The sequence below is a fragment of the Carassius auratus genome, unplaced genomic scaffold, assembly GCF_003368295.1.
Source record: "Carassius auratus strain Wakin unplaced genomic scaffold, ASM336829v1 scaf_tig00214512, whole genome shotgun sequence".
In the NCBI taxonomy this organism is placed as follows: Eukaryota; Metazoa; Chordata; class Actinopteri; order Cypriniformes; family Cyprinidae; genus Carassius; species Carassius auratus.
In genome coordinates this window covers 1-25,364 of record NW_020527686.1, presented here as the reverse complement: position 1 = coordinate 25,364, position 25,364 = coordinate 1, and the positions used below count along the sequence as shown (strand labels likewise).

Here is a 25,364-nt window from a genome sequence, read left to right as displayed (position 1 = left end):
TATTTTCTAATGATGTTACCAACGGGCAACATGTATACTGAAAATAGAAGAGGACCTAGGACAGATCCTTGTGGCACTCCATATTTTACTGGTGATAAATGAGATGACTCCCCATTTAAATAAAATAGGATCGGGGTCTAACCTCTTGAATATCCTGATACCTGTGTTTTGTAATCCATTTATGAGTATGTAATGATCTATGGTGTCAAATTCAGCACTAAGATCAAGTAAAACTATAAAATGAGGTGCAGACTTGGTCTGACGCAAGAAGCAAGTCCTTTATAATTTTAACAAGTGCAGTTTCTGTGCTGTAATGGGGCTGGATACTCAACTGAAAATCTTTATACAGATCTTTTTTTTTTTTTTTTGCAGGAAGGAGCACAAGGTGTTGTTGGAAGTAAAAATAACTTACTTGTTTACAACTCTGTTTCAGTCACTTTCAGTATAAAAGTCTTCACAGCTGCTCACAGAGTCCTGGGGACCATTCTTCGTACTCTGCTTATTACATCCAAGATGAAATGTCACATCCAAGATGATGTCATGGCGCTAATCAGGATCTGTTTTTAGACTAACAAGAAAGTTTTGAGCCATGAAATATACCGGATTTTTTTATAGAACAATGACTTATATGTGAAAAGGTCAAGGGAATTTTGGTGGCTGTTTGACCAATCAAATAAAGGGAACTTTTCAGTGCTGCCCGCAGGAGATGAAATATGAAAGCCATAAATCGATTCGTAAACCACAAACAAATGTAGTGCCAAAGTCTCATTTTCCATTTGTTAAACAAAATTCTTTCCACTTCTTGAGAGTAGGCTATTCCTCCACGGAATGCAAACATTTAATTTTTGATTCATAACTGAACGACCGGATGATACACGGAAAAATACAGAGAAGGATTTGGCATTTTTATGTGCGTTATTAAAGAAATTGAATAGGTCTTTGACTTTAATAAATAAAAAAACTGCTCAAAGAACCTTTTTCCTTTTTAGAATGCTTATTTCTTTTCAGCAGCTCATAAATGCAATGATTTTATTCATGTTTTCTTCGGCTTTGAAAGGATACAGCTTACGTGATTTGACAATATTGTTCACAGATAACTGTTTATTCATGTTCGCACCACTCCACCACAGTAGGCGGCGCTGTGCCATAAACCGTCGACTTGGAGTCGAGCGAGAGACGAGGAACAACTGGCATTTTGCCTTTCAAATAATCACAGTCGCGAACCAGGCGCCCACTGTCCGTCATCTCTGCTTTTGTTGAAGTGCTTCGCGAGAAAGGTGCGTTGTGTTTCGAATATATGCCCCTTTTTATTATCGAACGAATGAAAGTAGTCTCTTTTTCCATTGACAAGTTATCTTAGTCGGGTTAGCAGGCAGCTAACAAAAATCGCCATTGCCTCACATTTTACCTGGAACTATAAAAGCTCGCGGGCTTCATTGTACATAATGGCAGCCACTCTACAGCATCCGCTCTTTTATGCCCTTTATACTGCGTTTAATCGTGTATATTTTTAATTAATTTTTAATGTAAACAATATTTTGTAATATGTAAGATATCGCTGTAAAGACGATGCAGTCTTTTTCATGCTGTGTTAAAGATGTAACGTTAGTAGGCGAATAAGTTAGCCGAGTCGTTGTCAACACTGAGACGGGTTTTTCTTTTGTCTACGAGTCTGCAAACAGCGCTTCAGTCGATTCGATCTGTTCTAAAATAAACTGCTCACACAGTTACAAAAAACATATCCCTTCTATTCGTTCGAAAATGCTTTTTAGTGAGTATTAAAACATATTATTAAGGTACATATTTAACGCTTTATTAGCCAAAAACAGTATTTAATTTATTTGCGTAATTTAAATTTTCTTCCGTATTTCTTTTTTTACTATTATTATATATTTTTTAAGATTTTTATCATCTATAAACTATAATATTAATACCCTTAACATAATTTTATCATTTTTGTTTGAACTATATACATTGATTAAGTGAAGTTGTTGAATGGCTAATATTATGTAATTAAACGCAATAATAACAAAAGTAAAAAAAAAATGAAATAATATTTTGTAAATATTAATAATAGATTTTGTTTCACCTAGTCTGTTTTATATAAATGTATTCCTTTTATCTGCAGCAAACTTAAATTTTATTTAAATTTTAACATTTTGAATTTTTTTTCTAAATAATATAAAAAGTAATTAAAAATAATTAATGTAGTACAAAAGATGGTGGAGAAAAAAAACAAGTTTTAATAAGTTTTATTAACTTAAAATTTTTCTTCCCCATGGCAATACAATGTATGCAAACAGTTTTTGTGGAAAATAGGACAATTTCTGGTTATGTTGGGAAAACAATATGAAGTGTCAATTCAAGTGCTTAATTCAAATGATGTCTTGTATCTTCATCTCAAATCTTTTTCTGTCTCTCATCTTGTTGTTTTCAGATTCTCCGCACCAAACCGAAGAGTGTGGCACCAATACGCCTGAAGTTGTGAGCGAGACGCTGCAGCGTGATGGAGGTTGAGAATAAAGAAGCAACCGAGAGCCCTGTGCCCAACGGCAGCACCCACCCACCCAAACGTGGACGAGGCAGACCACGAGGGTCCTTAAATAAGAAGTTCCCTACCGAAAAAGCGCCGACACACAATGCCAGGCCGTCTAAGAAGGTGGACTTCTTTTCTCCCGACATAGTCATAAAGAACAAGGTGAAGAAACGTGGTCGACCAAAGAAGTTAAAAATGCCCGGCAGGCCAAGAAAGATCCCGCTCACGCCTGAGGAAGAATCCGAGAGACTTCAGAGGATGAGTTTACAGCGCAAGCGGAGACTGTCAAAGCCGCTCGGAAGACCACGCATTCATCCCATCGCTGAAGGATCCAAGGCTAAAAGAGGAAGAGGCAGACCACGAGGGTCCCTCAATAAGAAGTTCACTGACAAAGACACCGAGACCAGTGTGAAGAAACGTGGTCGACCTAAAAAGATAAAACTGCCCGGCAGGCCGAGGAAGATCCCGCTCACACCGGAGGAAGAATCCGAGAGAATTCAGAGGTTGAGTTTACAGCGCAAGCGGAGACTGTCAAAGCCGCTCGGGAGACCACGCATTCATCCAATCGCTGAAGGATCCAAGGTTAAAAAAGCAAGAGGAAGACCACGCAAGTACGGCACCAAATCCACTTCGCAGAGTGGTGGAGCCAAACAAGCTGCTGCTGAAGCCAGCCTTGATGCTGCCAGCGGCCCTCCACGAAAGAGAGGGAGGCCAGCGGGCTCGGTGAAGAAGAAGAGGGGTCGGCCCGCAGGTTCTGCCAAGGTTGCAAGCGGAGACAGTCAAACCCCCGTGGAAGACCAAGCATAAGTCCCATCATCGAAGGTCCCAAGGTAAAAAGGGGAAGAGGAAGACCTAAGTATGGCGCTAAATCTAGTTCGCAAAGTGGCAGAGACAAACTAGCTAGCGTCAAAATCAGCCTTGATATCGCCAATTGTCCTCCACGAAAGAGAGGGAGGACTCAATGTCTTGTTTTAATGGATAAAGTAGAGATAATCTACAATTGCAAATTGTGTTGTGAAAGATGGGAATATAAAATGCTGAAGAAATCATTAAAAAAAAAAAAAGGTTTTGAGTGAGATGAGGACTATTAACATTTACAACCTCAAGTTTTTCCTTATTCTGGGCTTGAAGGATGTTCCCCAGCTCTCTATAAAATCTCACTATAATAGAGAAGTTAAGCACCCATCAGAAACTATAGACTAGTTGTTTTTCACTTTATGTATTTTGAAAATCCAGCGTGCTTTTCTACTCTGATGTGCTGGATGGACTTACTGTCTTAACAGGATACGAGTTTAGTCACGTTATTTGATAGAATATCAGCCAATTTACATTCCCTCATTCATCATCATACGTTTTAATGAGTAACATACAATAAAGGCAATCGTGTTATATGTACCTGTCTTTTATTGAATAAAATGTTATACTTTTTTTGCCCATGTAGTTTTTTTTCTTTATAAAATACTCAATGCATTTAAGTTGTCTCTCACTTTGTATTCAATCCTTTTATGCAGAAATATTTCCTTTAAATCACATGTATTTTGTGAACAGCATAATTCACACAGAGGTAAGTGTATTCTTTATTAGTATCCCCCAAGTATTCTTTTAGTTCAAGTGTATTTTCTGAGTCAATATCTGTGTAATCATAGGATTCTTATGTGTTCTTATATTAATATACTGGTTGTTGGCTCATATTGCTATTGAATATGTACACCATATTTCTTTTCAGTGCATACTTAAAATGCAAAACCCATATATAGCAAGCTATAAGTATGATGTTATGTTTACTTCTTTGCAATACAAGAGAAAGATCTCAAATAGTTATGTACTCGAAGTACTACTGTTATACTTAAGATGTGTAACTTATAGTTACTGTTATAAACTAAAAAGTTGACCAACTAGTTCAAGTTTATAAGAAAACAAGTTTTAGGGTAAAATATCTTTCCTTAATAAGTTAGTTTGATTAATATTTAGGTGAGTTCTTATGCTTTTTTTATTAATTTTTGAGCAGATTATTTTAAAGCAAATAAATTGGAACATAAATTTACAAGATGCATGCCTAGAATTCTTTATTCCACATTTTTAAATTACATCTAGATCAACAAATTGTCCGTTGATCGATATGTAATTAAGAATAAATGTGTAATTAACATTAAGTAGGCATTTATTTTGCTAGGTAGTTCATAAAAAGTAAACTGACAGTATGTTATCCTATTTTTAGTTTAAAAGAAGAACGTTCCTAAATAATAGAAATAATAAATCTAAACAATAATTCAGGTACATTTGGTTGTATATGTATTTGCATAGGCATATCTAAGAACATGACCCCACAAACGATTACATGTGTAATAGTTTATTTATTTATTTTTATTTATGCTTTTAGAGTTTTTATGGTGGTAAATCATTAAACAAAGGGTCTAAATAATATATTATGTTACTGAAATATAGGGATTAAACAATATATCGTTACTATATCATTATATATGTTTGTGTGTGTGTAAATGTATTATATATATATATATATATATATATATATATATATATATATATATATATATATATATATATATATAAAACAGTCAGCAATTATATTTTATAATTTTATATTACCTCTTCTAATGTTGAAGCTGCTTTGTTCTTTCTCTTGCAGCCAAACTCAAATCCTCTCCCAGAGATCCCACCCCCGAATATCTCAGCAAACCAAAACGCGGGAAATTATTGAAAAACAGAACGCGTTTCTGATTGGCTAGAAAGGGCGGGCAATGTTTTTTTTCTTTCTTTCTTTCTTTTTTTTTAACTGTATGCAGAGACAATAGAGGCATTTTATGTGTTTTATTATAGAAATGTGGTATTTGAATAAATAAAAATAGTCAAAGGAATTTTATGACTTTTAAATGCCCTTTTTAAAAAAAAAAAAATCATATTCAAGAACTCATAACTGGAATTTTTACCCTCCTTTGTCTTTCAGCTATACAGTTACAGGTTACGTGATTTGACTCTTTGTCACTACATTTATATATTCATAACTGTCTCATTTTTTTGTTTAATGTAACGTATACGTTCAGTCTTCACTATCGCCACTCCAGCAAAGCAGGCGGCGCTGTGCCGTGAACCGCCGACGCCAAGCGAGAGACGAGGAAGAACAGGCATTGCCTTTCAAATAATCACAGTAGCCCGCCCACTGTCCGATGCTGTTTGCATCGAAAATATTGTCGAATGCATGAAAAAGATCATCTCTGCTGTTGTGAAAGCGCTTTGCGAGTAAGGTGCGTTGTGTTTCGAATATTTGCCGCTTTTTATTATCGAACGAATGAAAGTAGTCTATTTTTCCATTGAAAAGTTATCTTAGTCGGGTTAGCAGGCAGCTAACAAAAATCGCCAGTGCCTCACATTTTACCTGGAACTATAAAAGCTCGCGGGCTTCATTGTACATAATGGCAGCCAGTCTACAGCATCCGCTCTTTTATGCCCGTTATTTTGCGTGAAATCGTTCGTATTTTTAAATTTATGTGGATTTTGCGACATTGCTCCATAAAAATTAAACACAAGGAGAATATCATCATCAATATTTTGTAATATGTAAAATCTCGCGGTAAAAAACGATGCAATTTTTTCCATGCTGTGATATGTCCAGTTGCACCCGTTAAGCATGCATGAAGTGGCTTGCAGAGTGCTCCAACTTCTCCAGTCGATGAGTTTTTGTTGTCAATACTGAAGACGGGTTTTCTATTGTCTCGAGTCTGCAAACAGGCTTCAGTCGATTCGATGTTTTAAAATAAATTGCTTACAAAATTATATATATAAACCACACACCAATGCACCTCATATCCCCTCCACTTTTATGAAAATCTTTTTTAGTGAGTGCATATTTATATTTAATTATTCGTTTAAATCTGAAATATTAGGATGTATCTCTTTCTTTCTTGGGCACAAACAACATTTAATTCAGTTGTATAATTATTTACTTCAATTTTTTTTTTTTTTACTATGAATAGCTATTATTATTTTTTTTTTTTACAAAATATTTTTTTAAACTAATAAACACCCCAATAGTTTAACATATAATTATATCCGTTGTGAAATAACTATATAAATTGATTCAGTGAAGTTGTTGAATTGTTATATAATTAAACACAATTAGGGGTGCTCCGATCACGATCGGCCGATCGTTAATGCGCATTTCGTCAGTAAAGCCGGTTTTCTAATCAGCGGTTAATTCGATCAGGTGGGTGATTTCTCATAGAGCAGCTGTTACTACACAGAGCCGTTGTTAACTGAGAAGATGGGCCAATAAACGCTGAAAATTAACGTGATTTGCGCATCTTCTCTATTAACAACGGCTCTGTGTAGTAACAGCTGCTCTATGTGAAATCACGCACCTGATGGAATTAACCGCTGATTAGAAAACCGGCTTTACTGACGAGATACGCATAACGATCGGCCGATCGTGATCGGAGCACCTCTAAACACAATAGTTTTTAATATTATTTATATATATATATATATATATATATATATATATATATATATATATATATATATATATATAACAGACGCACAAAAAATAATGAGAGATGAAGTCTGTTTTTGATCAATTTATTTGAGGTTTCATATTTGCTTTTTTTTCCTTTCATTGTACAGTTTTTTTTTTTTTTTTTTTGGTCTGACTGTGCAGTAAACTTACATTTATTTACATTTCATTAAAAATTTCCACCTCTGTAAAATTATTATGATTATTATTATTATATTTAAGAATATAAAATAAATTATAAGGTATGCAAACAGCTTTGCTAGTTGTTGAACATTTGTGCAAAAATTTTTGATTGTGGAAAAAAAATAGTTTTGGAGGGAAAACTGTATGAGGTATCTATTCAAGTACTTAGCTCAAAACACTATCTTGCTCTTTTCTTTTTCTATTCTATTTGCTTAATTTAATTTATTATATAATAATAAAAAACTAAAAAAAACTTGCTACATGTTCTATGTTAAGCTAATGGAGGCTTGTCGTAGCACTTGGCTATCATTGCTCTTTTGATTGGTTCCATCGTCCTCATTTGTAAATGTTTGGATAAAAGTTTCTGCTAAATGACAATGTAAATAATGTCTTGTATCTTCATTTCAAATCTTTTTCTCTCAATTCTTGTTGTTTTCAGATTCTCCGCACCAAACCGAAGAGTGTGGCACCAATACGCCTGAAGTTGTGAGCGAGAAGCTGCAGCGTGATGGAGGTTGAGAATAAAGAAGCAACCGAGAGCCCTGTGCCCAACGGCAGCACCCACCCACCCAAACGTGGACGAGGCAGACCACGAGGGTCTCTCAATAAGAAGTTCCCTACCGAGAAAGCGCCGACACACAATGCCAGGCCGTCTAAGAAGGTGGACTTCTTTTCTCCTGACATAGTCATAAAGAACAAGGTGAAGAAACGTGGTCGACCAAAGAAGTTAAAAATGCCTGGCAGGCCAAGAAAGATCCCGCTCACGCCTGAGGAAGAATCTGAGAGACTTCAGAGGATGAGTTTACAGCGCAAGCGGAGACTGTCAAAGCCGCTCGGAAGACCACGCATTCATCCCATCACTGAAGGATCCAAGGCTAAAAGCGCCAAACAAGCTGGTGTTGATATCAGCCTGGATGCCTCCAACGGTACTCCACGAAAGAGAGGGAGGCCGGCGGGCTCGTTGAAGAGAAAGAGGGGTCGGCCCGCAGGTTCTACCAAGGTTGCCAAGATCGCCAGGGCCTCAGATGGAACCCCAAAAAGGAGAGGCCGCCCCCCAGGCTCTCCCAACAAGGTGAAGAAGATTCAGCGGGCTGACGGTTCTCCTCGCAAGAGGGGCCGGCCCCCAGGCTCTGGCACCAAACTGAAGGTCATTCAACGAAACCCAGATGGATCTCCTCGCAAGAGAGGCCGACCTCCAGGTTCTGGCAAAAAGGTCAAGATTGTCGAAAAGAGAGTAGGAGACAGTCCCCGCAAGAGAGGCCGACCTCCAGGTACCGGAAAAGTCAAGGCGCATGCTGGAGAAGGTGGAGAGACAGGAGGTGAGAACGCAGATGGCGCTGCTCCACGTCGAAAGAGAGGACGTCCAAGCAAAGTCAGACTCGAAGTCATGCTCGAAAAACTCCCCACGGCAGCAGCAGAAGAAGATGAAGAGGAGACCGACGCAACCTCTCCCAAACAGTCTCGCACCTCTGATAATTCGTCGCAAAATCCAAACAATGATGAGGAAGACACCAGGGCGAGCGAGAACGACGCAGACCCAGAAGAGGACGCCATTGATTGTTCAAAAGTGAACAACACAAGCGAGAACGAGATGGTGGGCAAATTCAAAAAAAAGAAATGAAAAGATAAGGGGCTTCGTTGAAAATTGGTGGGAATATTTTTTGAAGGGGTTTAATAGGCTATGTCAATTTTTTTTTTTATTTTTTTTTTAAATCTGACAAAGTATGCTCTTGATGTTGCCTGCCATCCCAGACTGTATTTTTTATTTTTCTCTCTCTCGCTTTTATTTTGAAGCTCATTAACTGATCGTTTGCTCACTGATTGAGCACAATTGTTTTTTGTTTTGTTTTTTTTGCATGGGGAAAACTATTTTGTTTGCATAATAATTTTAAGCATGCAAACTCGAAGGACAAGTATGTAGCCTGTAAAAATCATGGGGTCTAAAAAGATGCTGCACAATTAATGGTTCCATTGAAAACGTTTCCATGCTAAGCACACCTTATTTGTTAACAATGGCTTGTGCCAATTATTTCAGAGCAACTACCAAACCAGACGGTTTCAGATGTAGTATCCTTATACCTGTGCAGTAGTCCATGTGCACAGGATTTCAAAGTAACCGAGGCAGATTTTTTTAATTTAAATTGCCCAGACGGTTTTTAGTTGATGTAGTCGTGGCTGTGAAACCTGCAGCTTTTTCGAGGATGATGGTTAAGTGCATTTTTGCTGTAGTTTTATTTCTTTTATCATCGTCGCTTCATTCATACGTCAACTCTCTAAATTCAGTCCCGCCGAGTTCAGTGTTTTATAGTGAAACGGTCTTATTTTATGCTTCGTATCAGATCTTTGTCTGATAGTTCGGTAATATATAGGTGTCGAGTGATTAGTTTACGACAACCCCTCGTTTTTGCTAAAATATTGTGATTGCTTTGTTTTTAAAGACATGCTGTTGTTTTTAAAAATGTGAAAACATACAAAACTCTGCTTTGATAGTAGGCCCATGGGTCCCGGTTTTTAATTTTCATATCATTTATGGCTTTTTATATACATTTCTTGTTGCTCCTGTCTTTTTGTACTTTTTCTCCTGTAACCGTTTTTTTGTTTTCTCCTTGATTTGCTTAGTTTGTGTAAAAGCGTAGACTTCTCTTGCTCTAAACCGTAGATCTTGTCTTGATTAATTTTCATGTATGATTTAGCAGTAGCTGCTGAAAACAGATTGTTTTAGCTGAGATCTTGCAAATCTAGAAATGTTCTTTCATGTTAATAAAACAGTTACTGTTCAAACATGATTGTTCAGTAGACATTAAGTGCATTTCATGTACACGCTTTTTAATTAGGTTACTCATTTGTGCTGTAGTACGAAAGATTTCTGTATTACCGCTTTGTATAATTCATTTCACTCTGTGATTTGGATGAGCATTGTTTTGTGATTAATAACCAATTAAATCATACCATATTCACCAAGTGTGGTTGTGCTCTTCATTTACTACAGTTGCATGTGATTTGAATTAATCCAACTCTCTTTTAAGAGGTAACTTTTCTTCTGTTTCCCCATCCATTCACAGAAAAAATAAAACTACACAGTGGAGGAGCGAGTAACAGCATCAGCACTTTATTAGAATCAGCACATGGTGGGCAAGCAGACATGCTTTAAAATGAACCACGAGTTAGCAGCTTGGCTTCAAATGCTCGGGGACAGGAACTGGTATTTTATGCATCTCTGCAGCACATATTTACAAGTTGCATATAACACATGTAGACATTTTTTTTTTTATTTTTTTTTTAAGGGAATAATGTTCACTGCCCTGCATTAGGTTTGCAGTTTAGGTTAATGATGAATGTAGGGGATATTATTCACAAATGATCATCTTGCATTAAATTCTACATCAACAGAGAGCAAATTTTCATAGTTTTAGGTGCTGGACAATATGTCCTTAATACCAAAAGAATGTCCAGTTAAACCTACAATCACTATAATGAAGGTGGTTAAAGTGCCCATGTATATTTTACACAAACACATGCAGAGTTACATCCCTGAACATTGTCTTCTCCAGTGCTGATTAGGTATCTGCTCCCACACTGAATCCCGAATATTTACAAATACATTAATCTACTCCTGTTATTCTTCATTTTGCATATCAGCAGTAGTTCACTCAACCCAAAGACATCATGTTGCCAGTAAAGTCGGAGGTGCATATGATCTAGATCTAAATTTCACCATTGATTTGACCAAGTTTTTAATAGTCACATTTAATTTAGCAATAAATAAACTGCATTTGTGAGCACACTTGTCAAAAAAATCTTTAACCTATAAATATATTAAAAATCTATTCTTGATATTTTTGATATTGTGGTCACTACTGTAATGTTAGATCTTCATTTTACACCACATCTTACCATTAAAGTTAAATATTTTCATCTGTTTTTTCCTCCAGACTCTAATGATCTTCTGGCTGACATTAATGTCAAAGACATAACATCAAGCAGCAAAAGTGACAATTTGTGATCAGATATTTCTCTTAAGTCAACTGGAGATGCTTAAAACATCCTACAATCTTTCTCTTATGCTTTTTTCAAACATTTTAAATCTTAAAATGATTTATAAAAATTGCCCCATCCATGTTTTACATTATATGATATACTGTAGAAGGAATTAACATCCTAAATCACTAAATCAATTTAAGACATTTAAATCATATAAGTCTTTACCGCTCTTAAATCGTTCAGGTCTTTAATGTTTCATATTAAGAAGTGAAAACAAATTGCTAATAGGAATCTATATATGGAGGAGAGTTAAAACTAATTAAAAAAAATATTCCTGTTAAGTCTCATTGCAGTTGCACTTTGTTAATACTCTAAAGATAGGACCACAGCTGATGTTTCTGGGGAAACTAGTACACTTTGGCTTCTATGCATAAATGCATGACTTGATCCTAAACTCAAACTTTCATTTCCCCTCTTTAGTTATTCATGGGTTCATTTGGACCAGTGCTACAAATCTACATTATTGCATCACCCATAATTTTTTATTATATGTTTTTTTTGGAGGGGCCTGAAAAGGGCCAACACATTCTTCAATCTAAAACCATAAGTAGATATTCCTAACCGAAGGAGTTTTTGAGTAAGCTCGGGCACTGTTGCAAAGCACTCAAGAGAGGTACAAAGAAATGCAGTGACAGACAAAGGGAGGGAGAGGCACTGCGTCAATGACTGCACACACATTCACACACACACACACACACTGTGGATTTAATGAAAGGCATTGGTGGGGAGAGAAGGAGGGGTGGAGTTCACACAAAGCCAGAGTCTCATGTCCTTGTGCGTCCCCCGAGAGGCTCAGTAGTAGAAGTACACTGTCGAAAAAAAAAAAGAGAAATAGACCATTGCAATTGATTAGTCCAACCAACACACCAATTAGCATTTGTAAAATTAAACTAGTTTCTACTCACTGAAAAGGATGCCCACCAAGATGACCCCCATGATTCCCATAATGATCATCATCTGTGAAAGAAGAAGAAAAAATAAATCCATAAACATAAAGCCAATGAATCCATTCTGTTTGAGAAATAAGATTGCATGAACAACTACTTAACTGCTAATTCTTTTTTTATAATGATAATACAGTTGGCTTTTCTAAATCTCATATTAAGTACATGGGATATTTATACTTTTCTCTTTTCATAAGTCACACCGCAGGACTATCTAAAATGAAGACATACAAACCAACCAAAAAGAAAGCCAGCAGTAAGAGTAAAGAAATGCAAAAAGGAAAAAGAATAAGACAGTTAGGCCAGAGACCTTAAAACGTTTCAATTCAAATCTACATGGAATAAGAAAGAGATATGGAAAAGGGAATGAGGCTGGAGGAGCTAAAGAGAGAGTGTAAAGGGAATGATTCGAGCGGGTTACATCACACATCACATCTGGGTTTTAATCCAGAGATGCCGTAATCCAGATTAGGACTAGAAGCCCCCTCCCCCCACTCCCGCCCAGAGATGCGATTGGACGGGCAGCTGTTTGGCCATCTGGGGCGGGCGGTCGGGGGCTGGTGAGGGAGTAATACATTTATGCTGTCTGGAGGGGAGGGGAATGAGGGGGAGTTAATAAATCTATACCGAGGGGATGGATTGACAGATAGCTGGATGGAGAGATAAAAATGTGAGGCTGTCAGAGGGTCAGATGGACCAGTGCAGTACAAGACAAGTACAAGTGCCTCTTCTCTCAATGTTAGACATTTTGGAATCAATTAAATTATATATGAATTCCTCATTTATTATTTCAAAATATTTCAATGAACTATGCACTAGTATCCATGACATGCTTTAAAAAGTCCCTTCTATTAATAGATGACCAATGCAATTATATGGGCAATTAGAAAGTAAAAAATGAAATGGGATGGTAACCGGCTGATGGTTGTGATGGTCTGCACGTCTCAGGAGTAGCTGGACTCATTCTGTTACTGCAGAACGTAAGCGTGCGTCACAACTGCAACTTGCCTAATATATCTCAAACGCTCGCCAGTGCTGTGACTTATGGGACAGACTGCATTCATGTTATATCTAAATGAGAATGCTTCTGCTGTAGTGTTGAGTCAGCTTTGCCCCATGAGCCATTTTTACTGCTGGCAATATAGAAACACTGAAGGAGCCACTATACTCTAGAAAATGATTTTTTAAAGTTTAATAAGGAAATACCTTGATGTTCTGTCATGTTTAATTCAATGCTACTTGCCAATTGTTTGTAACCAATTGTGAAATGCACTATCAATTTCTGTGAATTTTTCAGTGTATTCATTGCATTAATTTATATATTTAACAAGTATCTATACTAATTATCTATCTATAAAGAAACTAATTTAATATTTTTTAATCTTGCTTTTTAGTATTGTTTAATACTATAAGTGAACTACAAAATCTAAAGCCAAAGGATGTTCTTTAACAAAATTCTGTTTAAATCCTTCATAAAACTATTCTTATATAAATATATAAAGTGAATATGACAGTTTACATAAGAATGGTTTTACTACTGATTTACATTAGGCTACAAATAAACTTCTTGAATTAGGTGAGATGTGTATTTATATTCAGAGATTTAATTTTAACAGTGAATTTAAATATGTATCTTAACATAATTTAAATCAAATAGGACTCTAGATGTAAATAAGCCCAACCCAGCCTCTACAGTCTAAGCGCACCTTAGCATTCTTCCACCAGTATTTGTTTTTCAGTTTCGCAGCGCTGCTCTCAAACTGTGATGCTCCGGCCTGCAGCGCGTCTGCCCGGTCGTCCAGTTCTGATAGCTTCTGATCTCTTTCCAGAACCTTGTCCACATTCACACGCATGATATCAACCACCTGAACACATATGCAAAATATAGACACAGCAACTTAGCATCTAAGAAATCAGCAACATAACATCCTCAATGCATTGCATCAGTAAGATTCAATGTGAAACTGAAATATTTTTTTTATAGAAATTATGGAATATCATCATAGACACTTAACACTGGAAGCAATATTAGGATGAATATTGCATGAGAGACTGACTATACCTCAAAAATGGATCGCGTGAAAATTTTATGGTTACAAGAAAGTCTAAGAGTCAATCTAGCTTTGATACATTTTATTCTGCCCCTTACTTCCTCACTTTTATAATTAACATTTTACTAATACAGTATATGTCACAACCAATATATTAAAAGCCATAAAAATATACTGACCAGAACGTAATATAAACTTGAAAAAGTGCAGCATTTAGTAGCGTTAGTAAGCTTGCTTGAACCATAGGCCTGTACTCAAAATTCAGTGTATATCTCCTTCTCCCTAAATTGTATTTCTACATATGAATGTTTTTCTGAAGTCAAGATTGACCTAGTCCAGCTTGTTTTGAGCTCATATTGGTAGGGTTTACCTCATCCACTTGGGCCTGTGTCTGTTGGAGACGACGGTTGCTGGTGAGGTTGGGAGGTTGGGAGGAAGAGCCCCCCTCACCCTCTGGGGCTCCTGGGGCTCCCGGGCTTGCATTGGCATCTGGGGCAGACCTGAGAGAATAGGGAAAGGGTTTGGGAAGGCAATTTTTTGGGGCATTTAGGTTTTCTTTCCAGCATTGGCTCTGCATAGGCTCATTCAGACACATGAGAATGTTCAGCCCCTTCAAACAAATATTACATTATAATAATTTAAATTAAATTCCTAGGATCAAAGCACAGCAATGCATGAATAAATAAATTAGAATTGGGCCTCAACTCAGGCCATGGTGCAATTTAATCTCATTAACATAAGACATTGTAAATTAATTTTGCCGTTAAAGCTTAGTTTTATTTAATTATACACAGTTGCCTTACATCACATTAAATAACTTTAAATATTGTGTATGTAGGACCATTATTTAATACGTCTCTCGATGCAGTTTCCCCTAAATTCCGATAGATGGAGCAGGGCACTAAAGTCTACGCAATTTTTGATGTATCAGCTTAAAAACGGAGAGATTTTGCTGTGCTGTTAACATAATCCCTTGCAAACAACCTTAGGAATTTGCTAAAAAATAATAAAGAGAGCACAGTAAATTGCGTTTTAATAACTGAAATGTTATAGCAATACTTCTCAGGCATTAAGTGGTTTAAAAACAAAAACTCAATACATTAATGAATAAAATATTTTGTTTTACACTAGCATTTTGTTTGAAATAGGCTAGTGAAAAAATTTTAATTGATTCTGTACTCACATTTTGCTGGCAGGTGCTTAATAAATCAGACCGTCGTCACCAATGATGCAGAGAGAGTGAGAGTGAGAGAGTGAGAGAGATGCAGAAAGAGAGAGAGGATTAGCAGTCAAAAGCCAAACTTCTTATATTGAAGATAAAAACATACACAAGGGGAGCGATAAAAAAAACTACATTTCTCGTAATAAACTCTACATTATTGCAGTATATAATATTCCCCGATGATGGATGCATAAAGCGATGTCTAGACCGCGTCATCACAAAAAGTGCTGCATTACCGAAAGAGCCTCAGGCGACCAAATCCTAGAAACACAGATCCAGGCTTCCGTGTGAAGACCTTCCTTCAGTTTCAAACAGGATGCGACTGTATATCCTCCTGAGAGCACGTATCGGAGAAAATAAAATATATACGCAGTCAAGTGACGACTTTATTCAAATGACAGGCTTCAACTTTTGTTAGGTCGTTGGAAATAGCAGTAAACCAAGGTACATTAGCATGATAAACGCTTCTCTAGAACGGATTAAAACGACCTGGACGAATAAAAAAATAGTCCTCCCGTCTCTGCATGAAAGTGTATGTATGCTGAGTGAGAGAGGAGGGGAGGGGATGAGAGAGAGAGAGAAAGATCACGAACATTTTCAGTGACTCTCTCTCTCTCACACACACCCCTCCCGCCCCTCGCGGTAACGTTAACGGGACAGCACTGCGGTGGTTGAGCGTAATGTAGCTACACTTCCGACCCCCCTCACAGGCCTGGGATTTTAACTGTTGGACAGGAGGAGACGCACTAAAAATGGGTGTATGCTTAAGAACAGGTCACCATCATCTCAGAAGTGATGCACTGAAGCATTCTGCGTGCATATAGCATGATCTGCACAGTTCAACAATCCACAGACAACTTTCAAGGGAATGTGCAATATGCTGGATTCGTTTATGGATGTGGTTAATGCAAGGGGCATGCAAATCCTTCTGAGCTGTGACGTGAAATCAATATTCCATAATAATCCAAACTAAATGGTAAAAGCGCTTTTAGCAGACATATAGTTTAGCTTCAGTGTGGTTCTAGCTGCATGAGCAGCAAAGGAAGCAGTGCAGCAGTAACAAAGCTCAGTGCTACAGACAGCTCGGTCGCTGTGGCAACAGCATCACTATCCTGACTGCTGAGCTCACAGCAGAAATCAATGAGAGAAATATTCAGCCCTGTGCCCAAACTATGGCCAAAGAGCTGACCACTAATGGCTAAACTGTGACTCAGACAATCAACAAATTTAATGACTTGGAAACAGATTCTAGAACAATCAAGGAAGTGCTGTTTTTTCCGGTATAGTGGATGAATCATTCTGGCATCAAATGAAACATTTTTCACATGAGAGTTTAGGCGAAGGTCTAATTTCTCGATTTAAGATTCTGTAACCTAATGGACTGGAGAAAGCAATTAAAAAATATTTTTGGGAAGTTAACTCATGACATGTTCATGAACAGGTTAAAATTAATATCAATGTCACTGTTACCACAAATATTGCACAATATTAAGCAGCTTAATATTGACTGTTAATAAGTATTTCTTGAGCAGCAAATCAATTTTAAGTTTAACAATATTATGCTTTTTTTAAATTAAAAAAGTCCCTTTTTTAAATAAATTTGTATAGTTCACTTAAAGTGCCAATATTCAATGTGTTAAATTAAGAATAATGTGTGTAAAGAATTATACATGAATATATCTATATTAAATGTATCCTCTTCAGTTCAGGCACTGAAATTTATGTAAACTACAAATTTACTGAAAACATTCGTCCTCTAATAAAGTGGTTTATAGTTAAGTTAGAGTAAGAAAACGTACTTCATGCAAATAAGATCACTAAAATATTTTATTTTTAGCTTGTTCATCTTAATATCTGTACAGTAATTCATTTTCTGGTTTTCTTTTCAAGTTTCATTGCTCTAGATATCATATATCCAGAATCATAACAATTTCATATTTGTCACAAATAGTAGTCTATTGCGGAAAAACATTCTTTAACCAGCAGCAGTTTAGGAGCCCTTTTTTTAAACATTGCCTCACAAAACCAACTAAATTTTGATCAACAACTTTGTTCCTGTGTTTTGAGGAATACAGTCCCCCTAATTCACAATCTCTTCATAACACACTGATAAACATTCGTTTTAAACATTCAATAAATTACAGTTCTCCTTATATTAACCCCTTCATTTAACATCATATTACAAACTAAGGCTATGGATCACGTTGAGGCCATGACCTTACATTGTAATAAATGGCATAATATCACTTTGTTCTGTACACTGCAGATCACACAGACCTGCTTACATTCATGTTAATCAAAGCTACACTGCTGCATGAGTTGGCATTGTCCATTTACTGTAGGCTATGACTGAATAATCACAGAAAAAGCTGTTGTTTCCATGGTTGACATCTACAAGAAAATATCTACAACTATTACACGTTTCTGCTAATGAGAGTTAAGCAGAGACATTATTAGCATTATTATGAAGGTTGTGAAGCAGATATGTGTCAGTAAACGCCTAAGCAAGTGCCTTCAATTATATTATATATAATAATACAATAAAACCAGCCAGTCCAGACTTTTAATAAATAAATCTCCTAAGCACCTTGATATACAAATATGTTAGCTGAGCTTTTCCTTTTCAGTTTGTTTGGCCAGAAGTTATCCGTAAGGACTGATAACTTGATAAACTAAACACAAGATAAATCACTCACAACATCCAGCATATGACCCACAATTAGATTTATGAATGTAAAGTTTAATCAATATGTGATTTGTTGGAATTACAAAATGTTTTTTAAGTAAATCCAGTTGCTTAGTCCTTCAATTTAAACTGAAAGAACTGCCCTTTGGGACCCTGAAGTCTTGAACTGCTTTGGCTAAAGTAGAGAAGTAAATATTGATATCTCTTATAAAGTGAAGTGACATTCAGCCAAGTATGGTGACCCATACTCAGAATTTGTGCTCTGCATTTAACCCATCAGAAATGCACACACACAGAGCAGTGAACACACACACACTGTGAGCACACACCCGAAGCAGTGGGCAGCCATTTATGCTGCGGCGCCCGGGGAGCAGTTGGGGGTTCGATGCCTTGCTCAAGGGCACCTAAGTTGTGGTATTGAAGGTGGAGAGAGAGCTGTTCATGCACTCCCCCCACCCACAATTCCGTCCGGCCTGAGACTAGAACTCACAACCCTTTGATTGGGAGTCCAACCCTCTAACCATTAGGCCACGACTTCAAATAAATAATTAAACAAAACTAAATACATAGATAAATAGCTTAGGAGCAGTTCTGCTCAAAGAGTGGAATAATGTGGAATACATTGCCCTCAGCAGCACTTAACATGTTCAGTCATCACTTATGCGTAAGTGCATAATGACTCTCAAATCGACTTTTTTGACCTAGCTAACCAATTTGTTTTGATTTTTTGTTTACACTGACGTCACTTGACACTTTTTTTTTTCTTGTTTTTGAGCCAGATGTAACCTGGGGTAGGAGAGTGTTATCTAATGAAATTCCCTTGAGCATCTGTATTTGACTAACGTTAATGCAACTAAATGGTAAGGCAGCTTACAGTGCATAATGACACAACACTAAAGATTTAGACATATTCATCCAGAAACACAGATAACAAGGCCAATGCTTAGTCATCTGAAATCACAGAATAAATAAGAAACTGAAAGCAGACACCCACACACTTCACTTTAGTGTGCACTTCAAGCCAAAGTGTTGAGCACTAAATACTGGTCCCAAAATTATCTCCACTCAGAGCTGCAAAAGGTTTACTGCATACCTGCATAGACTGTTAATTTAGTACATTTCATATAGTTTAATATGCCATTAAGTAAAACTTGATGATACAATGGTAATTTAGAAACATTTCATGTGTTTTCGTAATTGTATTCTTTCTCCATTTAAAATGTCACCAACAAAATATTTTTTTTCTTCAGTCATCTAACAAATGCCAGTTTCTTTCTGACAGTTTTCCAGGAAATTAACTCATGTTATAATAGAGTGCCTGCTTTCCTAGAACATATTCTTTAAAGTCTTCCTTAAATTACAGCGTTCAAAAGATACTACATAACAGGAATGACCCTGGTGTTAATCTGCATAAAATAAATACAATTATGTAATCTAGAAAGAGTGATATCACATCCAGCCTGATATCTTTGGCTAGAATTAATATAATGCTACATGCTGGACGTGCAAATAATGGATCCTTTGGACTATTGACGGTGTATTCCAATAGAGGGCACTAGTGAAACCACACATGGTTACTTGCCTTTCAGAAGGTAGCTATAACCTATTTACTCTGGATTCTTGCTGCAGCATCACAGTCTCCGTTATGAAATGACAACCATCATACGTTTATAATTGCAGCTATTTCTGTGGTGCTGGAGGGATATAAATGCTAGGCCTTTTTCCATGTGTGGTCCGGGACTGCAGAGTTTGACTGCAAGTCATGATATGGTTCATTGCTGTCAGAATCTGCCGCAGTTGCTTTTTTCCTCTCCTTCTCTGCATTCTCTCCCTCGTCCACAGCAACCGAAACAAGAAGAGGGGATTTTCTGTGAAAGAAGGGAGATGTGATGTGCGACGACTGAGGGTGTGTTCCATTCAGAAATAAACGTGTATACAGCTTCACTCTCCACAGAAAGATACATAAGGGTGAATGGGTCAAAAATAACATTAAGAATGCACTTTTATTTCATTTTGCACTTTTGCCACTGATACAATCACACCTTCAGTTACAGCTCATTTAAAATCTTTACACATCATTATTGCATCTCTTATAATCAGTTTTAGAGTGCAAAAAAAAATGTTCCATGAAGATATTTTGTAAATTTCCTACCGTAAATATATAAAAACGTAATTTTTGATTAGTAAAATGCATTGCTAAGAACTTCATTTGGACAGCTTTAAAGGCAATTTTCTCAATATTTAGATTTTTTTGCACCCTCAGATTCCTAAAATATTTGTATCTCGGCCACATTACATTCGGTGAAATTTTTAATGAGAATCAGAGATTCTGATGAAAAGCAAAAATTCCTGGGAGAAAACAGTCCATTAAATGAGCACTACAAAAAAAAGAAGTTCAAGTAAAAACAGCCTCTTTAAGTAATTATTTATGATCACTTCTGACCCGAATACATGACTATCCTGATTAGTCTCTCTTCGAAGTACTTGTGTGTGTGTGTGTGTGTGTGTGTGTACCTGTCTCCACTCTGAGTGATTAATCGTCTGCAGGTCTCCATCTGAACATCCAGGCCTCTTTTCATGCTGCACATCTCCATATACTCATGCAAATGCCTGTTCATATCCGACTTAGCAGTTGCCAACTCCAACTACATACAAACACAACACAAACTTTAAAAGATAATGCAATATTGCCAAAACATCTCTCAATGTTGTTGGCTTTGCTTTTAAGAAAAAAAAAAACTATTATGTGTTTGATAGAATAAAACATTATGTAGATGTAACTCTTTACCTCAATTTGGTCAATGGTGTCTTGATATTCCTTTTCACGCGACTTAAAAAGGGACTCTGTGTCCTTTATTACTTTCTCTATAGACTCCTCCTGCTGTGTGTAACAAAAGAAATCTGTTACGTTTCAGATGTCTTGTAGCTATTTCTCTACATAATGGAAATATTGTGTAGAGAGTGAGAGACATTCAGATGAAATATATCAATTCACTTAAAATCGCAACTCAGTGTTTTTTTTCTCCTTCGTTTGCTATTTATAGGAAAACTGATGAGACAACAAAAACCACCAAACTGTAATAAGTGTAGCATGAGCGCTTTCATATTATGCTCAAATTATTTCTGTCAGATCTATAGTTTTGGATAAGAAAACAAATAATGGTAAAAAAAAGGCAAAAAAAGAGATGAAATAATGTATAAATCACAACCTTTAAAAAAAAAGTAGCAACCACACTAGAAGATAAAGCATGCTTTTTATTACAATACTGTAGTTATTTTCCTTAAAGCAACCTGAAGAGATTTGATGACTTGGTTTAAAAAATGAATGTTATGTGAATGTAAACTTCAATTTTATATGGGATGTTTAAATGACTGTATGTTTTGCAATATAAATGCATATTTGTTTTTTTCAGGTTTAACTAGATCCATTTTACACAAATTCATCATGCCAGTTTAATTTCCATTCCATTTTAAAGTCCATCACTGGAGCTGAAATCAATAAAAGACAACCGTACTTCTCCTTGGTTCTCAACACTGAAGGTGCATCCTGGAAAATCTTCCCAGAGTAACAGAGTTTCCTCAGTCTCTTCCCACGCAAGACTGTCACAGTCATCCTCAAACTCACATTCACGTCTGTGGCATAAGAACAAACAGTCATTATCTTAAATACTTAGTGTGTGGTCTTCAAGATAACAACACAAACCAGAATGAATCAACACTATCGTTCTAATAGAGCATTTCTTTTCATTAGAATGAATCAACACAGAGCATTTATTATGTTTGAGTAAAACTGATTAACAGGACTCATTATTCCACAGCATTCTCTGACATTTCAGACTTACAACTGGTTGAGCATTCTCTGCATCTCTTCATTGATCTGATTGGCTGATGAGCAACAAAGCTCCACCTCCTTATTTCCACTGTCCTCACTTTCAGAGATGCTTACTGGTTCATCGCTCTCGTTCCCCCTGACTGTCTGTGCTGCTGGTTTTTGAGGTCGGTGGGTCAAGGTTGACGGTGGTGTGGCTACTTGCTAAAAAAAAAAAAAAAAACGTAATATGAATAAAAATTAAAAAACACAATATATAGTATCTTCAGTGTCACATGATCCTTTAGAAATCATTCTAATATGCTGATTTATTTGAAGTCAAGCTCTTTTGTAATGCTATTTATGTCTTTACTATCACTGATTAATTAAAAATAATACTCTTATTGACCCAAACAGTAAGTATTGAATATGAATAAATTGCATACGTGTCCCTGAACCACAAAACCAGTCATAAGTAGCATGGGTATATTTGTAGCAATAGCCAACAATACATTGTATGGGTCAAATGGGCCGATTTTTCTTTTATGCCAAAAAAATCATTGGGATTTTAAGTAAAGAACAGGGTGGTCCAGGGTCACATATAAAAATAAAACTCTGGTATACAATATACATAAAAATGAAAACATTAAAAGACTTTGAGAACAGCATGAAGTTATGAATGGTAAACAAACATGCAGAAAATAAGGCATACCTGTGTCTTATATATTTCTTGTAACTGCAAATGCAAACATGATGATGAAAGACAAACCTGGAAGATCTGAGTCATGTCTTCGCAGTTTCTCTGTTGGGCTACATCACACAGACGAGCCGTGATGTCAATCCTGCGACAGATGTCCATGTCCACTTTCATGGCCTTCTCCTGAATCTTACTGTCCAAATCTGAGTGATTCTACAGGAGAGAGGACGTGAAAGAGAGTGAACTGAAACGGAGGATCAATTACTCTGCTAAATCATTTGACTGGAGTTTACAATATTGGCTAAATGAGGTATTTTTCAGGTCAGGTCACTTGAATGTTGTCATGAACTCACGTTGCTCATGAGACCTTTAAACAGAACCAGATCTGCTTTGAGCTGCTTAACCCTCAGAGCAAGTTTATCTTGACACACCTCGCTCTCCTGCAGGTCCTGAAACACACACACACACACACACACACATTACACTGTCATCAGATGCAGTATAGACAGTGGAAAAGGTCTTAAAATTAATTTGAGTCTCATTTAAATTAATTTAAATATGAATTGATTGGGTTTTACCTCTTCAAGATCTGCAACTCTTTCCTGTAGATCCACCCGCATTGTGTATTCCTCTTCCCATCTAGAATAAATAATAAAACCAGAATCTCTAATTGTACACCATTTCAATGTCTTTATCAATTGAATACCTTGGCATTGACCATTCACTATGGGACTACCACAAAAACAGACTGTAATGAACTGTACTATGACTTATTATGTTAATATCATCAAATAAAAAATCTATATGATACATTGTTTATTTTTATTAAAAATTATTTTAAAGGGGAAATGTGTAATTTCTGTGCCACTAGCATAACGAACAGAATTAACCTTCATGAGGGTAAATGCCATATTTATTTCACTGTCCATTCAATGTGCTGTACTGTTTTATACTCTGCCTTTGATCATTCAAGAAAATATATATTTTATCAAATTAAATGTGGTGCATTTGACAAATAAATATAATTTTATTAATTTACATTTTAATAAATAGATAAGTAAATATATACATTGTGCTCTTGTACAAAGTCCTACAATACTTAGGTATACTTTGCATAAAAACCTGTAAATATATCATTAAATTAATTTAGGAATATGTATTTGTAAAATAAATTAATAAATAATAATAATAACTGAGTCTCTACAGCTTTACTATAGTAAACATGAAACTCGACACTTCCACACGTCATAAAAATGCAACCCCCAGCTAAGAGTGAGTGAATCTCAGCCAAAAATAAAATCTGTCATGTAACATGATCTAACACTTTGGGCCGCTAGTACTCTACTCATGTAGCAAATCAGCTTTTTTTTTGTGCAGAAAGCATTATGTAATGTGTCACTAGACTGTGTGCAGAGGAGACGCACACTACAGCCTGAAGACAGGAAAGTGCAGGACTGTTCACACTCATGCTCCTGCCGTTTTAGGCCCATTACTGCAGTGTCACTGCAGGTGTTAGAGCAGGTGATTTATGTTAGTGTAACACTCAGATAACATCCAAATAACCTTCTTCTTAAACACACCAGTGACTATAGACAGCTGAATCAGCCATTCCACAGACCAGGTGCCACTGCATCAACATATACAACTAAAACAAAGACAAAATATAACAGAGAAAACATACAACCAAGGGCGTTTTTCAGAAATAATCCTGACTGTTGACATTAAAAGTGCTATTTTGGCTGGGATTCGGTGGCTTTGGCAGCTGGTAGTAGTCTGGGGAGCCTGAACGGGAAGGTAAGAGAGAGATTGTTGAATTATCCTCTAGTGGCATCCTGGCAGTAGCACCACTCAGTTCAGTACTGCATTGCAGATGCTGAGGCGCAGAGGGGAGGTGGCTGAAGTTGGAATGAAATAGATGGAGAGATGAAGAGAGAGATTCATTGGGAGGAGGGGTTATACAAGGTATTAACATAACTTTTGTGTTATTTTACTCATTAAATGAAATGAAATGAAAATGAATGCATTTAGCAAACGCTTTTATCCAAAGCGACTTACAGTGCATTCAGGCTACCAATTTTTACATGTCATGTGTTCCTGGGGAATCGAACCACCAACTTTGCACTTGATAAAGCAGTGCTCTACCAATTGAGCTACAGGAACACTAATCATCATTAATCATTAATCATGTATTCTTCTGAAACCATGCAGAAAGTATCATTCAACGCTAATAATACTTATAATATCAATGCATTAAATGAATATCTATTAAATTACATGATATATTTAAAATAAGTCATTTAAAAAACGTCTGTGGAACTATAAAAGAGAATTAGGTAGTTTTCCAATACAAGCTTACAATACTTAAGATTAGCAATTAGAAAAAAGTTATAAATAAAATTTAAAAAGTACAAATAAATAAACCTCAAAAAAGAGATAGTGTCTAGCTTTAACTACCAAATGCAAAGAAAATCGTGAAAAAATCGAAAACCTAAATTTTACTATAATAAAAATTGTTTGTCAATTAAGTAATTGGGGCCTAGGGCAACAATGCCACTAAAAATAACAAAATTATGTATTATAACTTTTTTCCAAAGAAATAATTAAGGTAAAAAAGCACTGGAAAATTTGAAACTGATAAGCACTGTAATTTTTTTTATTGGGATTATTT

At 36.2% G+C, this 25,364-nt stretch overlaps 4 protein-coding genes across 5 annotated transcripts; 2 read left to right on the top strand and 2 right to left on the bottom strand.

Annotated features, from left to right (window-relative positions):
- The first annotated feature begins 1,137 nt into the window (after positions 1-1,137).
- LOC113092204 (uncharacterized) lies at positions 1,138-3,970 on the top strand. Its single transcript, XM_026257834.1, has 2 exons — positions 1,138-1,277; positions 2,438-3,970. Exon 2 carries the CDS (start codon positions 2,507-2,509, stop codon positions 3,341-3,343), a length of 837 nt encoding a protein of 278 aa, XP_026113619.1. The 5' UTR covers positions 1,138-1,277; positions 2,438-2,506; the 3' UTR covers positions 3,344-3,970.
- A 1,677-nt stretch (positions 3,971-5,647) lies between these two features.
- On the top strand, positions 5,648-10,206 carry LOC113092203 (zinc finger CCCH domain-containing protein 18-like). 2 transcript variants are annotated; one of them, XM_026257832.1, is made up of 2 exons: positions 5,648-5,799; positions 7,687-10,206. In XM_026257832.1, the coding sequence occupies exon 2, from the start codon at positions 7,756-7,758 to the stop codon at positions 8,866-8,868; it is 1,113 nt and encodes a 370-aa protein (XP_026113617.1). In that variant the 5' UTR covers positions 5,648-5,799; positions 7,687-7,755; the 3' UTR covers positions 8,869-10,206. The 2 variants fall into 2 exon arrangements, with proteins under 2 accessions (XP_026113617.1, XP_026113618.1); XM_026257833.1 differs by having other exon boundaries at positions 5,659-5,794.
- Positions 10,207-11,150: 944 nt separating this feature from the next.
- Positions 11,151-16,084, bottom strand: LOC113092205 (vesicle-associated membrane protein 2-like). The gene is made up of 6 exons (XM_026257835.1): positions 15,742-16,084; positions 15,467-15,482; positions 14,654-14,783; positions 13,939-14,097; positions 12,194-12,245; positions 11,151-12,097 (listed from the first exon to the last, which is right to left on the bottom strand). Coding segments are annotated over exons 2-6 (360 nt in total). The 5' UTR covers positions 15,469-15,482; positions 15,742-16,084; the 3' UTR covers positions 11,151-12,080.
- Positions 16,085-19,631: 3,547 nt separating this feature from the next.
- LOC113092202 (intermediate filament family orphan 1-like) lies at positions 19,632-23,316 on the bottom strand. The gene is made up of 8 exons (XM_026257830.1): positions 23,275-23,316; positions 23,050-23,151; positions 22,769-22,909; positions 22,034-22,224; positions 21,707-21,824; positions 20,980-21,072; positions 20,706-20,836; positions 19,632-20,059 (listed from the first exon to the last, which is right to left on the bottom strand). Exons 1-8 carry the CDS (start codon positions 23,314-23,316, stop codon positions 19,903-19,905), a joined length of 975 nt encoding a protein of 324 aa, XP_026113615.1. The 3' UTR covers positions 19,632-19,902.
- Positions 23,317-25,364: the final 2,048 nt, after the last annotated feature.

Coding starts and splice junctions, on each gene's coding strand:
- LOC113092204 (XM_026257834.1), top strand. CDS start 2,507: ATGGAGGTTGAGAATAAAGAAGCAACCGAGAGCCCTGTGCCCAACGGC.
- LOC113092203 (XM_026257832.1), top strand. CDS start 7,756: ATGGAGGTTGAGAATAAAGAAGCAACCGAGAGCCCTGTGCCCAACGGC.
- LOC113092205 (XM_026257835.1), bottom strand. Junction 14,098..14,653: donor CACAGGCCCAAGTGGATGAG/GTAAACCCTACC, acceptor ATATGTGTTCAG/GTGGTTGATATCATGCGTGT. Junction 12,246..13,938: donor ACTGGTGGAAGAATGCTAAG/GTGCGCTTAGAC, acceptor CTTCTTTCACAG/ATGATGATCATTATGGGAAT.
- LOC113092202 (XM_026257830.1), bottom strand. CDS start 23,316: ATGCGGGTGGATCTACAGGAAAGAGTTGCAGATCTTGAAGAG. Junction 22,225..22,768: donor ACATGACTCAGATCTTCCAG/GTTTGTCTTTCA, acceptor TTTTTTTTTTAG/CAAGTAGCCACACCACCGTC. Junction 21,825..22,033: donor CAGAGAATGCTCAACCAGTT/GTAAGTCTGAAA, acceptor CTTATGCCACAG/ACGTGAATGTGAGTTTGAGG.